General features: G+C 40.6%; 1 protein-coding gene across 1 annotated transcript in view; it reads right to left on the bottom strand.

Annotated features, from left to right (window-relative positions):
- Positions 1–16,591, bottom strand: part of LOC130134482 (phosphoglycerate mutase-like protein 4) — a 48,480-nt gene that overhangs the window by 6,118 nt on the left and 25,771 nt on the right. Inside the window, exon 2 of the mRNA XM_030611034.2 lies at positions 11,315–11,410. Within this exon, the coding sequence (XP_030466894.2) occupies positions 11,315–11,410 (96 nt within the window). The remainder of the gene's footprint in view (positions 1–11,314; positions 11,411–16,591) is intronic.

Raw genomic sequence — 16,591 nt, 5'->3', positions numbered from 1 at the left:
CGATTTTGGGAATTTTAACTAGAAAGGACCAAGAAAATCATCATCATCATCATCAATCTCAGCATCATTGTGTCGCTCATCATTGTGCCCATCACCTATTGGATTGGCGGGAGGTACAGGAGGAACCTCATCGCGATTGATGTTGAGGTGTCGCATAACGATTTGCATTTGTTGTTTCAAGTCATTTATTTCTTCGTCCCTCTCTACAATTATATTTTTCAGTTGGTTCACTTCTTGGGTCAATTGCTCGTCATGTCGTGTCCTCCTTCGACCAGTCGCATTGGATGATGAAGTTCCAGCATGATTCGGCATGTACATCCTTGACAAGGATCCCATCCCAAATATTTTTCCTTTTTTCATCCCACCCGTTGCCTCCATCCATAATGCCATACTGTCAACCTCAGGCTTAGACGCAGCACAACCATAACTACCACTAGCATTGCTCATTAAAAGTTCATCATATTTTTCCTACATTAACAATATAGATGAAAATAAAATAACTTCATATATATATCTACCATAAACATTAAAAGCATTCACGGTTTTCATTCTAGTTTCCATAAAGTCCAAAGTATAACCTTACATACCTTAACAGCTTTTGCTCGATCGCCAGTTCATGTCTTATCTTTCTTTTGAAATGTGCGTTCAAATGTAGCTGCAAATGTGGGTTCCGTCCCCAATTCATGTGCCTACAAAATGTAAACATGAGTAATTAAATTAAATTAACTTATAACTTATTTAACAGACTTACCAGTCGTTTGCGATGCTCCCCAATGTTGATAGAGCCCTCAGCATATGTGGCAGACCCTTCACTAGAACTAGAAGATCGATTCTTTTTATTCTGCTCACTGATTTGCTGACTCTTTTCAGTTTTCCAAATTCTGTTAATTTCCGTCCAATTGTCAGCTGTAATGAAAGCCGGCTTCACTTTCTTGATCTTCGCTCTATTCATCACATTTCGTATAAAATCACTGACTTTCTTCTGAAAAATTCTTCTCACTTCATTCTCTTCCTCTTCAGCCCACCTGAACTTCCACTGCAATCAATACAAGAAAAACTGAAAGTTATTATGATGGTCACATATCCATTACCATGCACCAGACAATTCGGCGATAGATTTTGTTAAGTTCATCTCGGGGAAAATATCTGGTCCTTTTAGTATCATTGTTATGGTCCCTTTACATCATTGTTAACCATCAATATACTACACCGAACTTAGTTGGTGAGAAAATAGAATATCTAAAACTTACCTTGAACTCATTCCACCACAAATCTTTCACTTCTTGTGGAACACTTCTGTATATATACTGCCCCATCCAATAGTTTTTAACTATTTTATTCAGTTCCCTCACAACAAACGGAGCATTCGTGAATCTGCAAACATACGAATATTGTGCAACATCGACAATTCAGTTGACATCCATATCTAAAGCCATAAATATTACATATACTAAAAAAAAATGAAGTACTTACGAATCTCCAAATGGGTATAGCATGAATCGGTTATCTTCTTCACCTGTGTTTCCGTCATTATTCGATTGTTGCGCTGGATAATAAGGTGGAACGGAAGGAGATAGATCTAAAGGAGATGGAATTAGAGGAGATTCAGTTCGCATGTGGCCAATTCCCCTAACATGTTCTTGAGTGTTGGAAGAAGGGCCAACGTGTCCATATTGTCCATCAGCATATAGTGGTTGATGGTTAGATGAAAGGACATGGGAAGAGGAAAGGGATGGGGACGAAGACGAGGAAAGGGCTGGTCTTCTATACATGTGACCTCTACGTTTATACTGACAAGTAGGAAGGTTAGACAAATATGTAAAAAAATATGAACACGTATTACGGACACATAATGACGTACATGACGAAGCTTACCATTTTGGCTCAAAAGCAGAAAATGTTCCCTCTTAATTAGCCAATGCCGAGTGTTTATGACGTGCAATTTCCTACGAACAAATATACTATGAATCGCACTCATTTTGATATCAAACATCAATATATGAGCACGATATGCCATGCTAAGCCGACAATAGCCATAATTAACCACACGATCCACTTTCAAACCACACAATAATTCATTAAGTACAAGAACAACCATGAAACATCAATTTCAGCGACATAATCTTCGTTCTCGGCCACATGATCATCAATCAAAGTGGGTGGTCACAAGCATTATAAGCCATTCTGTGAAGTTTTGAAATTTTTTTATTTTTTTGGGCACCTACAAAAATTTAAATTTATATCAAAGTGGGTGGCCACAGGTATTCTAAGCCATTATGTAAAGTTTTGAATTTTTTTTATTTTTTTATTTTTTTGGGCACCTAAAAAAATGTAACTTTCACTAAAAGTGGGTGGCCACAGGTATTATAAGCCATTCTGTGAAGTTTTAAAATTTTTTACCCAAAAAAAATTTATATTTCACTCAAAGTGGGTGGCCACAAGTATTCTAAGCCATTTTGTGAAGTTTTGAAATTTTTTATTTTATTATTATTTTTTAATTTTTTTTGCACCTAAAAAAATTTAAATTTCACTCAAAGTGGGTGGCCACAGGTATTTTAAGCAATTTTCTAAAGTTTTGAAATTTTTTATTTTATTATTATTTTTAAATTTTTTTAGGCACCTAAAAAAATTTAAATTTCACTCAAAGTGGGTGGCCACAGTTATTTTAAGCAATTTTGTGATATTTTGAAATTTTGGTTTTTTTATTTTAAAAAAAAAATTCACCAAATTTAATATTTTCCTAAAATCTGACTTTTTTTAATTTTTTGGAAATTTTTATGAATTTATCTAGAATTTATCAATTTTAATGCATTTTCTGAAAAAACGCTTAATTAACGACACGATGGTCATTGAACGCTTAATCGGCGACATAATCGACAAATTATATCCATTTAAACATCGATCAAAGCCACATGCAATCCTGAAATCGGCCCCTAACTTAGCCAACCAATCCGACACTAAACAATCCCTAAACAAGTCCAATTAATACTCATTATATTAGGTAGGGTTTAGGGAGTCGCTTACTTGATTCAAGGTCAAGAAAAATCAAACAATAATTATATTATGGCAGTTCGGCCAGTGGGGGGCTCGGCACGGGCGCGGGCCCAAGTGGTGGCTAGTCGGCCAGGCGCTCGGCATGGCTCTCGGCCACGGTCGGGCAAACGAAGGTGGAGCTGGGCGGCGGCTGGACGGCGACGGCGTCAGGCGGCGGCGGCTGGGCGGCGACTGGGCGCGACGGCGGGCGGCGGCGACGGTGTCGAGCGGCACTGGCGGCACCGGCGATGGCAAGTCCTCGGGCGAGGCCGGGACGGCGATGGCGTCGTGCGCGGCCGCTGGACGGCGACGGGCCGGGCGGCGACGGCGACGGCAAGTGCTCGGGCGAGGATGGGCGGCGACGGCGTCGGCGATCGCTAGGCGGCGGCGGCGTCGGGCGGCTGCACGGGCGGCGGCGAGCTTGGGCGAGGCCGGGCGGCGATGGCTTCGGGCCGGCCGGGCGGCCGCGCGGCCGCGGCGGGGAGCCGCACGGGCGAGCCGGGCGGCGGCCGGGCGACGACGGCGCCGGGAGGTTGCCGGGCCGCGGCGAGCTCGGGGCGAGGCTAGGCGGCGACGCCTTGAGTCGGCTCGCCGGGCGGCCGCGAGGCGGGCGGGCGAGGCGCACGGCGAGCCGGGCTGCCGGCGGCGAAGCCACAGCGATCGGCGAGCACACGCGCGGGCAGGCGACGGCGGCGGCGGCGACGGCTACGATGACGGCAACTGCGAAGGTGACGGCGACAGCGGTAGGGAGCTGCCGGGCGGGAGGGCGACGACGGCGACGGCGGGCTGGCGCAAATGGTCCACGGTACTCGTCGATGACAACGGGAAGAAGAAGAAGAAGAAGAAGAAGAAGAAGAAGAAGAGAAAAAGAAAAAGAAAAAGAAAAGGAAGAAGGGACAAAGTCTGAAAAGAAGAGTGGGCGTGACGGGGCACGTGAGCATGCAGGGCGGAGAGAGAGAGAGAGACGGGCGAAAAAATTTGAAACGTGCACGAATGTGGTTGCGACGGAAAAAAAATCCGTCGCAAATTTGCGACGGATTTTGCAACGGACATAAAAAAAAAGGATCCGCCGCAAATTTGCGACGGATTTCAAAAAATAAGGGCATTTTCGAATCCGTCGAAAATTTGAAACGGATTTTCCATTTCGTCGCAAATTTGCGACGGACATTTTTTGATCCGTCGCAAATTTGCGACGGAATTTTTAGCCGTCGCAAATATGTGACGGATATATTCTTGTCCGTCGCAAATTTGCGACGGACATTTTTTGGTCCGTCGCAAATTTGCGACGGACATATTCTTGTTTGTCGCAAATTTGGGAGGGAATTTTTTTAATCCGTCCCAAATTTGCGACCGACATTTTTTGGTCCGTCGCAAATTTGCGACGGAATTTTTATCCGTTGCAAATTTGCGATGGCTTTTTTTGTCCGTCGCAAATTTGGGCAGGTTTCCGTCCCAAATTTGCAACGGACATTTTTATGTCCGTCGTAAATTTGGGACGGATTTTTTTGTCCGTCGCAAATTTGGGAGGGAATTTTTTTCCCATCCCAAATTTGCGACGGAAAAATGTGGTCCGTCGCAAATTTGCGACGGATTTTTTTGTCCGTTTCAAATTTGCGACGGAAAAATATTGTCCGTCTCAAATTTGCGACGGAAAAATATTGTTCGTCGCAAAATTTTGGACGTAAGTTTTTGTCCGTCCAAAATTTTGCGACGGACAATATTTTTCCGTCGCAAATTTTGGACGTAATTTTTTTTCGTCCAAAATTTTGCGACGGATTTATTTTGTCCGTCACAAATTTGCGACGGACATTTTTTCTCCGTATTTTGTCCACCGCAAATTTTGGACATAATTTTTGTCCGTCCAAAATTTTGCGACGGAAAAATATGGTCCGTCGCAAATTTGCGATGGATTTTTTTGTCCGTTGCAAATTTGCGACGGAAAAATATTGTCCGTCGAAAAATTTTGGACGTAATTTTTTGGTCTTCCAAAATTTTGCGACGGATTGTTTTTTCCGTCGCAAATTTTGGACGTAATTTTTTTTCGTCAAAAATTTTGCGACGGAATTATTTTTCCGTCGCAAATTTCTGATGGATTTATTTCGGATTCCAAAAATAAAGGACATTTTCGACTCCGTCGCAAATTTGCGACGGATTCGAAAAATTGCCGTGAATTTCACTTCCGTCGATAAATCTTCGATGAACAGTAGCCACGAATAAGTTATTATCGTAAAATGAGCGACGAAATTAGCAACGATGCAAATCCAATGGAAAATACAATATCGCAAATGTCATCGCACGAATAATATTTGAGTTGTCAGCATTTAGCGAGAAATTTTCCGACGATCAATTTAATTAATATGAATAATCGACAACAACAATAATAACAACAACAATAATGATAATAACAATAACAATAATAACATGAACAATAATAATAATTATGACAACCAAAATAACACTTGTCGCAATAATAATTACACATCATTAGTGTTTTGTTACAAAAATTTTAATCTTCATCTTCGTCTTCATCTTCGTCTTCGTCTTCGTCCTCGTCTTGATCTTCATCTTCATCTTCATCTTCATCTTCATCGTCATCTTCTTCATGAGCATCATCTTCATCATCTGTCTCAAAATCATATTCTGAACCATATTGTACATTTAATTCGCAAATTTCAGTTGGATCCACATCTATCATTGCTCCACATGGATCTCGTAAAGTTGGAATGTTATATTCCTCAGTTTCAACCGTGTTACAAACTTCCTCTTGTTGATAGGCTCTATCCTTCCAGTGTTCCTCGATTTTTCTCCGTGCTTTGATTTTACATACAGCCCACCAATCAGCTTTGTCACGTTTCAAACTAGGATATAATGCATAACATACTTGAATTGCTTGTTGTGCCAAGACAAATGGTTCATATTTCATATACCTTTTCTTGTGATTTATTTCAACCAAATTAAACTTCGTATGCACCTTCATTCTTTTGACGGGGTCGAACCACTTGCACTTAAATAACACAACCCGCATCATTAAAGGTCCAAGGTACTCTATCTCTATGATTTCATCCAACAAGCCATAAAAATCATCTTTGGAACTGCCACCATTGGATGACCGAACACACACACCACTATTCATTGTGGCTTTTCTCATTCCATATTCTTGAGTGTGAAAATTATATCTATTTATGAAATATGCTGGCCAACTTCGTACTCTTAACTGTGGACCCCATGACAGATGATATAGCAATCCTTGCTTTCCAAGTTCATCATGATTACTGTGAACCTAAGGTTACACACGCAAGGTCAATAATATATATTTTAATAAATGATGTATAAAATTTAAATAACTTGGTTTTGGTCCATAGGCAACTTACATATGTTTTGAACCATGCTGCAAATTGTTCATCGCACAAACGGTCAAACTCATTTGGTGGTAGTCCATACATTGAAGTTTGGAAAATCCTAGTAATATATAAATACCATTTATATATTAGCAAATATTTGACACACAATACATATATTTGCAAATTTACACTTACACGAAGTATGGCTCGACTTCTGGGCAGTTTAGTAAAATATATGTATGGGTTGCATGCAATTCTTCGCCTGTTAAGTAACGAAACTGACATGCGCCGCTTGGTCGACCCAGATAATTGAAAATAGAGAATGCTTTGCAATTGGGATCACTGGGGCCCTCATCATTTCTGCCTGCTCTCCGCCTCTTGCACTGCACGTGCGGCTCAAAATAGTATGACGCAAATGTTGTCACTTCTTCCACAATATACGCATTACAAATTGAAGCTTCAACACATGCCTTGTTCTTCACTTTTTTCTTCAAATGATATAAGAATCTAGTTGCAATAGAAAGAAGCTTATCGGAACATAATATATAATAAGGTAATTTTAACTTTATTTTTTAAAAAAATTACCTCTCAAATAGATACATCCATCGAAATTGGACGGGACTTGCAACTTTGGCCTCATAAGGCAAGTGAACTAAGAGATGCTCCATCGAATCAAAAAACGATGGAGGAAATATCCTTTCTAAGTTACAAAGAATAATTGGAATATCTCTCTCCATGTTTCTCCATGTGTGATGCTTTTAACACTGTCGAGCAAATATCATGCAAGAAATTGCTTAACTCTGTAATGGCGCCCCATACAAAGTTCGGTAGAACTTCCTTGAAAGCTATTGGAATTAGTCTTTCCATCAATATGTGACAATCATGACTCTTCAAACCTGTTAACTTGCATTCATTCAAATCAACACATTTCCCGAGGTTCGAAGCATATCCATCAGGAAACTGCACAGATTTCAACCATTGACAAACAACTCGCCTCTGCTCCTTATCCAATGTATAAACTACTTTTGGTTTTGGTCCCCTGCTGCTTGCATTCACATCTAGTGTTGGCCGATCACAAATATCTCTCATATGTTTTCTTGCGTTCAAGTTGTTTTTTATTTTTCCGGTGACATCCATCACGGTATTTATGACATTGTCGAAAACATTCTTTTCTATGTGCATGACGACGTCAAGATTATGATGAATAAGATGGGCCTTCCAATACGGTAGATCCCAAAATATACTGCATTTTGTCCACTTATGTGTACTTCCGTACGCAAAAGTCGTACTGTGAGGGTTCTAAACAACAGTTGGAAAGTCCTGCACCCGCTCCCAAATTTGCTCGCCGTTCAACCTCAATGGTGGACGTGTTCTTTCAGTCCTATTCTTGATGAACTCTTTTTTATTCCTTCTGAATGTATGATTTATCGGTAAAAATTGTTTGTGACAGTCAAAATAGCTGGGCTTCTTTCCATGTTTTAATCTAAATGACTTTGATCTCTCCAAACATATCGGACATCCTAAGATCCCAGCTGTACTCCATCCAGATAACATTCCGTAAGCTGGAAAGTCATTTATCGTCCAAAGAAGAGCAGCCTTCATTATAAATATTTGATCGGTAGAAACATCATATGTAAGGACACCTTCCTCCCATAGCCGTTGTAACTCTTCAATCAATGGTTGCATATAAACATCTATTAACTTTTTCGGATTTTGCGGGCCAGTCACGATCAATGTAAAAAACATATAAGGTGTCTTCATGCACATACCGGGTGGAAGATTGTACGGCGTTAAGATAACTGGCCAATATGAATAACTTTTTCCTGATTTCCTAAATGGGGCAAATCCATCGGCACAGAGACCTAACCTGATGTTTCGAGGCTCTATCGCAAACTCAGGGTATGTTTTATCAAAATGTTTCCATGCCTCTGCATCTGAAGGATGACACATTAGACCCTCTTCTGTTTCATGATTTGCATGCCAAGTCATGTGTTCAGCAGTGGCTTGAGACGCATAAAGCCTTTGCAATCTGGGGATTAAGGGCAGATAAAACATTTGCTTGCATGGTCTACGCTTCTGATTACAACCTGGCCTCCTGTTAATCTTGTACTTGGGTTGGCTATAGAATTTGCAAGATTCTGCATTTTCATCATCTCTCCAATATAACATACAACCCCTACTACATACATCAATCCTTACAACCGGAAGACCTAAGTTATCCACTAGCTTTTTTATATCGTAAAAATCACTTGCAATTATGTTATCATGAGGCATTGTTTCCCGCATTACTTCAACAAAAGAGTTGAAGCAATCCGCAGACACATTACGCTCTGCCTTGATATTTAACAGTCTTGCTGTCACTGATAACTTAGTGTGATTGTCACAACCTGCCCATAAAGGTTCATCTGCTGCTTTCATCACTTCCAAGAACTGATTAGATGAAGAAGCTCCATTACATACATTCTCATCAAAACCCGTTACTCCTATCTCTTCCAATTGTGATGCATGACTAGTACCCACTTATTCAAGTGTAGGAGTAAAACTAGTACTTGCATGGTTCGATTCTGAAATAAAATTCTGACCAGCTACATCAATCACCATCCTCTCGTACGGGTTCAATTGGTCATAATAGCTACATTCTTCCCTAACTAAAAATTGGTCACTTCTTCGATATCCTTCATCAGATATAAATGGTTCACCATGGCAAGTCCAATTATAATAATTCGGAGTAAACCCAAATCTACAAAGATGTTCTCTAACTTTATCACACACATTAAATTTACCATTACTGCATTTTTTACACGGACACCTTAACTTATTTCCATCCATGAACTCATATTTAGTACTAGCAAAGTCTAAAAATAGTTCTAACCCAGTACGAAACTCATCGGTCAATCCTTGACGTCCAGGTAAGTTCTTATTATACATCCAAGCCCTGTCTCTTTGCATTGTGTCTTAATTAAAATAAAAAAATCTCGTAAAATATTTAAAATATCATATCTACTGTTCTTAATTAAAACCATAAAATTATGAAAATTAAAATTTTGTTTTTCACGCAATAATTACTTTGAAATTGAAAAAATTAAAAAAATTATCATGTAAAGAAGACTTACCTTACCCAGATATTTGACTGAAATCTTGGTAGCAGAAAGTGGTTAATTTGAAGAGAATTTCAACGTTCACTTGGATTGCGAGACCTTCAATTGGACACGTACCTAAATAAAAGCAAAATCACTTAACATTCATTTTTAAATAATTTTTTATTTTTTCCGAATTTTTTTTAATTTTTTTTTCTTCTTATATTTTTCTCCGGTTGCCGGTCCGGCAACCGGCTGACGCCGGCGATGTCGAGTGGCCTCACCATGGCCGCCGGTCCGGCGACCGGCTGACACCGGCGAGGCCGCTCGGCCTCGCCCAGATCTGGGGGAGGCCGAGTGGCCTGGCCATGGCCGCCGGTCGACCTCGCCGGCCATGGGGCAAGTTCGCTCGGCCTCGCCGTGGCCGCCGGTCGACCTCGCCATCGCCCAGATCTGGGCGACGGCGAGGTCGACCGCCACACCCGGGCGAGGCCGCCGGTCGACCTCGCCGGCCACGGCGGCCTCGCCCGGATCTCGGGGAGGCCGACCAGCCTCGCCATGGCCGCCGGGTCGACCTCGCCGTTGCCCGGATCCGGGCGACAGCGAGGTCGACCGCCATGGAGGGAGGCCGAGCGGCCTCGCCGGCCATGGGGGGGCCGAGCGACCTCGGCCTATGGTCGGCGAGGCCGCTCGGCCTCCCCCCAAGGCCGGCAAGGTCTCGCCGGTGGCCGGTCCGGCGACCGGCCATCGAGTTACAACAAAAAAAGAAAAAAACGTCAATAAAAAAAAAAAATTCGCATCCAGCGAAGAATAGAAAGGACAGGACTGTATTAGTCGCATGTTTAGTCACGAAATTAGCTACGATACTTACCGGTGGAAAAGCTTTACCGAGATTGATTTCTGCGCGCACGGATTATTGAGAGAAATGAAAGAGGCAGAAGGCGGGAGAAAAGCGGGCGACGTGAGGAATCAGTACTGAGAGAGAGAAATTGACGGGTGGGGTGCATATGACTAAAGTAATTTTTCGTCACAAATTAGTGACGAATTCTTTTTCGTCGCAAAATCTGTCGCAAAATTGCGACGGATAAAATATTCGTCACTACTTTCGTCGCAAAAGGGTAAATTTCGTTGCACAAATTAGCGACGGAAAATAAATCCGTCGCAAAAGTCTTCGCAAACTTGCGACGGAAAATTAGTCATCGCTAATTTGCGATGGAATTAGCGACGACCAAATTTCCGTTGCAAATTTGCGACGAATTTTGCGACGACTAATTTTCCGTCGCAAATTTGCGACGAATTTTGCGACGGATTATTTTCCGTCGCTAATTTGCGACAGAAAATTATTCCGTCGCAAATTTGCGACGAAAAATAATCCGTCGCAAATTTGCGACGAATTTTGCGACGGAATTATTTTCCGTCGTAAAATCTGTCGCAAATTTGCGACGGATTTTGCGACGGAATTTGTGACGGAATTATTTTCCGTCGCAAATTAGCGACGGAAAATAAATCCATCGCAAAATTCGTCGCAAATTTGCGACGGATTATTTTCCGTCGCTAATTTGCGATTGATTTAGAAATCCGTCGCAAAGTTTGTCGCAAATTAGCGACGAAAAATTTTCCGTCGCAAAAGTCATGTTTTTTTTGTAGTGTTCGAAAGTCCACAGAACCAATCGGAAGAGTGGATAGATCATTTGCTTCATCAGCTGCGAGTTCTCATCATCACCAACATGAGAAAAAACAGAACGCACCCACAAAACTAAATTGAGCTCGTCCAATCCAGAGTTTTCCATTATCCTCCAAATTTCGTGGAACCTCACGACAAACAAAGAAAAAAGTTGACGAAAATAAAGGACGAGGTCAAACCTCGTGTTCGAATCCGACATGGCAGGCTCGCGATCTGGCTCCGGGCCGTGCGTCCTTGATCGCCGTGGAGAGATGAACGGAGTTGCGAGTCCCAACCTTCGAGTTCAGGAGCGACGACGTGCGAAGTGTTTTGGCCAATAAGCAGACGTAGACCCATTAATCTTGATGGAGTCGCAGAACATTTTATAGCAAAATACATTGATTTGGAGCCGTTGGCCTTCGCTTTGGTCTTCCTAGAGTAAACGATAAATATGTACACGAAAGTTGCAGAGCAATGCCGTGGCGTCTTCGTCTGCATGATCTTTCATAGAAATGTTCATAAATGACGGACAATGGACAAAACACAAGGCGTCCTTTTCTTTATGATCCGAATGTCTTCGTCTTCCCCGGTACACCTAGCCCACGAGGTCTTCGAATTTTTTTACATCGTTCCTATCGTCGTTGACTTTTCTTTTCCTCTACCTAAAACTGTTCAACTTTGCCACGACGCACGTGGAGTCCACGTCACACCCCTCTCTCTCTCATCAATATCCATGGCAGGTCATATGTTTCGCGAAAAACTTAATGATACAGGAAAGTGATTTCCTGAAAATCATTTTCTAGGAATAAGGTTAGTTTTCCTTTGTTTGGCGATATATGATCAAAATCGTTTTCTAGATATTTGGATTTTATTGGAAAATGATTTCAACCTCATGATTTTATTTTAGGCAAAAAAAATTCTAAATTTTTACTAACTTTTAATTTTAATTTAATTTAATTTTTTTAAAAATTCAATTTTTTTGTTTTTTTAATTTAAGCTTTGGTAGGAAAAAATTTTCCGTTGACTCATTTTCCTAAGCAAACTAAACACTAGAAAATGAGGAAAATGTTTTCCCGAGAAATGTTTTTCGCAAAACCATTCTTTTTTGGGAAAATGTTTTCCAGAAAGTCAGTTTCTAGGAAATTGACAATATTTTTCGGTATGTGGCTAAAATCAGAAAATGAGCTATCAAATATTTTCTGCCATTTGACACAGAAAATGTGATTTGATTTTCTTAGGAAAAAATATAAAATAATTCGTATTTTTCAACTATTTTTTTATTTTTCTTTTCATTTTTTCTTTTTTATTCTATCTCTGCCGGTCATTGGACACATGCGAGGTCAAGCTGGAGCCTCGCTAGAGGCTTGAGCAAGGCTCCACCTAAACGGATTTGGCGAAGTCGCTGTAGACACATGATTTTTTGTTCATTTTTCAATTTTACATAAAAAAATCACAAAATTAGCATTAGGAACTTTCGCCATGCTTAAGAATCTATTTCTAAACAAAAAATAAAATTTTTAGATTTTTCGTGAATTTTTCCTTGATTTCTTTTGGCTAAAAAGGGAGAAAAATCGAGAAAAATACTAAATGGAATTCAAAAATTCCAAAAAAATATTCATTTGTCTTCTTTTAATACCAATTTCAGTCCTGAAGTTTTAATTTTATAAAATTTCAGTTAGGGATATATTTTTCCCGAAATTGGGTAATTTCATATCCTGATTGAGCCAAAAATCCAATTAAGTCATTTTTGGGCTGTGGTGTCTTCACAACAATTGATCCTGGGACCTTAAATTTCATATTGGTCAGTCCAATTTCACAATTTGACAAAAGGAATTAAAAAGCCCCAAAATTAATTGAAAATTAGGGATTTTAATACCCAAATTGGGGATCTTATTCAATTTGAAATTTTCGATTGAAACTTATACCTTCCATAGGGTTAATTGAACATGTGTAATTCAATTTTTTGCCTCAATTTGGCTTAATTAGATCATTTGGACACTGGATTGAATAAATGCCCAATTGATCCGAATCTAAATTTTGGAGTTTTTGGTCTAATTGAAATAAAAACTCAAATTGATCTCACATTTCAAGGTAGAAAGTGTCAAGGAATCAAAATTTGGGGTCAAAATCGTGAAATTGGGTCAAAATGGGGTTAAAATTGTAAAATTAGACCAACCTGGGTTTGTTGGGTCATTGGATCCGACCTGAACCGACCCGGGTCGGTCTTCTTCTTCACTTGGCTGGGCATACACGGGAAAATGAAAAGAAAAAATCTACTCGGCCCCGCCCCTTCACTGACCTAAAACTACTCATTCCAGCATGTGAAAAACGAAATGGACAGTTGGAGAATCTCCAGCTGTCCATTATTATCCGTTCTAACTGATCGGTGAGTAGGTTAGAGTTGAGAACTGCCTTATGGAAGAGAAGAAAAAGGGGCGGAAAAACCAGTTATCATGAGGGGAGCTATTCGACCGAATGCCAGAGAGAGAGAGAGAGAGAGAGAGAGAGAGAGAGAGAGAGAGAGAGAGAGAGAGAGAGAGAGAGAGAGAGAGAGAGAGAGAGAGAGAGAGAGAGAGAGAGAGAGAGAGCGAGAGGGATAGGGTCAGAGGTCCCCAACCGAGCGTTCCATGCCGCCCTAACTGGAGGAGCGCCGGCAAATCGGCCCCTGGCTGTGACCTCCGCTTTCCTATTCCGGTCAAATAACTGATTGAGAACCCCTGAAAACGAGCTCCGATCAACCAACCAGCGACTTTCCTGGCGAAGCTGATCGTTGTGGGTGATAGTACAAGTGTAGGAGAACTAAACTGAAGTAGCCTAGTGGTTCGAAAACTCCATTTCGGCCATCGTCGACGAAGGTAAAAATCCTTCGCAGTTGTATGTTAGTTGTTTGATAAAATGCCGAAGTCAATAATCGAGTTAAATCTTAGTTGATCTTGCGATTTTTTTGCTGTATTGTTGATTACAAGTTCCATGTTTCCGTTTCTAATTAGTTTTTGCTCGATTCTTGCATTTTGGATCGTTGAACTTGCATTTTGCACCGAGACGGTCTTGTATTCCCTTCGCCGGAACTTGCTCGCCCTCGTCGGAGTGCTTTCTAGCAGCCAATGCCCATTCAAGTTAGTGTTTCTAATCCTATTTGATGTTCTGGTTGTTGTTTTGATTACTATAAATGGCTAGGACGTTCTGTTTGATAATCTGAATGTTAGAACATGTTAGGTTAGTTTAGTTTTAGGAGATGATTTCCAGATTAAGTAGAGAAGTTTGAACTTGAAAAGCAATGGCTTATGGAGGTTCAATGACAATCTAATAAGTATGGATGTGTAAAGGATCATTTGGTGAAGGTTTGGGATCGGATAGAATGATCGGAATGTGGCTGGAAGGTCACCTGAGATTGGCCCAAAGTAGCTGTCCGAAAATGGAAAACTAAGACTAATGCCCTTGAGATGTTTGTAAAAATGCTACAATAGAAAAAGCAAAACGGTGCCGTTTTGGGCACCGTTCTCGCCGGGGCACCGCCGGCGCTGGCCAAGCCGGTCCGACTTGGTCTAACCGATCTGAACCGGTTCGGTCCGGTTTGCTTTGGAATAAAATAAAATAATAAAAATAGAAAAATCCAAAAAATCCAAAATTTAGAAAATTCTGAAAATTCATACAAAAATTAGAAAAATCAAATAAAAATTTAGCCTTCTGGGAAGTAAAAAAATCAAATAAAAATTTTCCCGAAAAAAAAATTTCAAAAATTGTAGAATGGCTCAAAATGCTTGTGGCCACCCCTTTTAAGTGAAATTAGAATTTTTGGAAATGCACAAGTTGTATTTTTAGAAAATCCCAAATTTAGGGTAAAAGGAGCTTAACCCCTAAAAAACCCTAAAAGGGGTCTAACCCCTAAAGAACCCAAAAAAAAACTCCCAAAATGAACAAGCCTTTACTTTAGGGCTTCATTAGGCATTGATTGTTTTGTTTGATTTTTCTTTTAGAGACGATATTAGGATTGTTGATTGTGGCTTGAATTGATTATGCTTCTAATAATTGATTGATTTCCTCCTCGTTTAAAATGGTTAGGATTAGCGAATATGTCACGCCCCGAACCCCTTCGAGCACGCGACACTCTCCTCTGGTCGAATGATGCGACATCCCAGGGTATCGCCGACCCAAATTAAACTTATCAGATATTTATATCAACAGGGGAAACCACCAATACCCGGACGATAATAACTGGGGTAATCAAGGAGAATGCACAAATTCATTTATCATTCAAACTTATATAATATCCACAATTTACAAAACCGCATATATACAAGCACACCGCATCGCCCCACTACATACCACCGATATAAAAAAAGGATCAATAACCTAGGTACCCTATCACCAAAAATAGTACGCTTCAAAAGCCTATTCCACAACCCCTACACTTGCCCCAACGCCCTTTACTTGGCGTCCACTCCGAGTCTGATTCTTCGTCCTCTGAATCTGAATCCTCCTGAGTCTCCTGCTCGTCTGTTGGGTACTCTACCAGGTTAATGTCGGTGTGCAACGGTATTGCAAAACGCTGCGGCGGCGGCGGAAGGTTCATTGATCAGACCGGGGTTCTGAAATATTTAGTTGAAACAACCATGAGATTACATCTCAATAAGTACACCCCTAAACCCCACCTAGGCTATCATGTACCTCCAGACAACACATACCTGACACAAACAACTAATCATACTAACAATCACAGGCGAACCTACTTGGGATCCTTCATACACCTCCCTGCACGTCAGATAATAATACAACCAACATGCCACAATGATGCATCATTCATGTCGCAAAACCAAAGCACGTAATATGAATTCGATTGAACCCTCATTTGTGGAAAAATGTGGAAATATTTAGGACTCAATTGACATAATTAAAAGGTTTAAGATTGAATTGACAAAAGTACAATAAGTTTAGGACTTTTTGGACAATTTTCCTATCGCACAAAAGTAACACTAGAAGTAAGTTGTAGTAGAGAGAGCATAAAAGGAGCTAGTGATCGTAGTGGATTGGATTATTTTTACTCTGTTTGTTTCGCTGAAAATGAACGATTTGGAAAAATATCTTCTGTTCCTTCATTTTTGTAAGCGATATAAAATGATCATTTTAAGAAAATATTTTCTAAATAATTCATTTTCCCCGAAACAAAACGGAGCCTAAATGGTTGACACTTCAAATGTTAGAAGTCGCTGGAAGTGTGGAGAATAAAGTGAAGGTAGCCATTTATGGAGGGATCTCAAACGGTTGATGCTCTAGAATTGTGAAAGTCCGAGGTGCCAAAATTCAGAAGTCTTAAATGGGTCGAGTTCATAAGTGCTCCAAACTTAACAAGTTACTTATAGTGAGAGGGATATATTGATTAATAGACAGGATGACATGTTGAAATTCGGGTGTGAGGAAGTTGACGATGGATAGGTTCTCTCGTATCATGGGGACAAGGGCTAATAATGGCTTGCCAC

Source organism: Syzygium oleosum, unplaced genomic scaffold (genome assembly GCF_021117445.2).
Source record: "Syzygium oleosum isolate NSW1041296 unplaced genomic scaffold, Sole_v2.1 Sole_v2.08, whole genome shotgun sequence".
NCBI classification, from domain to species: Eukaryota; Viridiplantae; Streptophyta; class Magnoliopsida; order Myrtales; family Myrtaceae; genus Syzygium; species Syzygium oleosum.
Note: the sequence above shows the minus strand (reverse complement) of the source record. Positions and strands in the feature narration are given on the sequence as shown.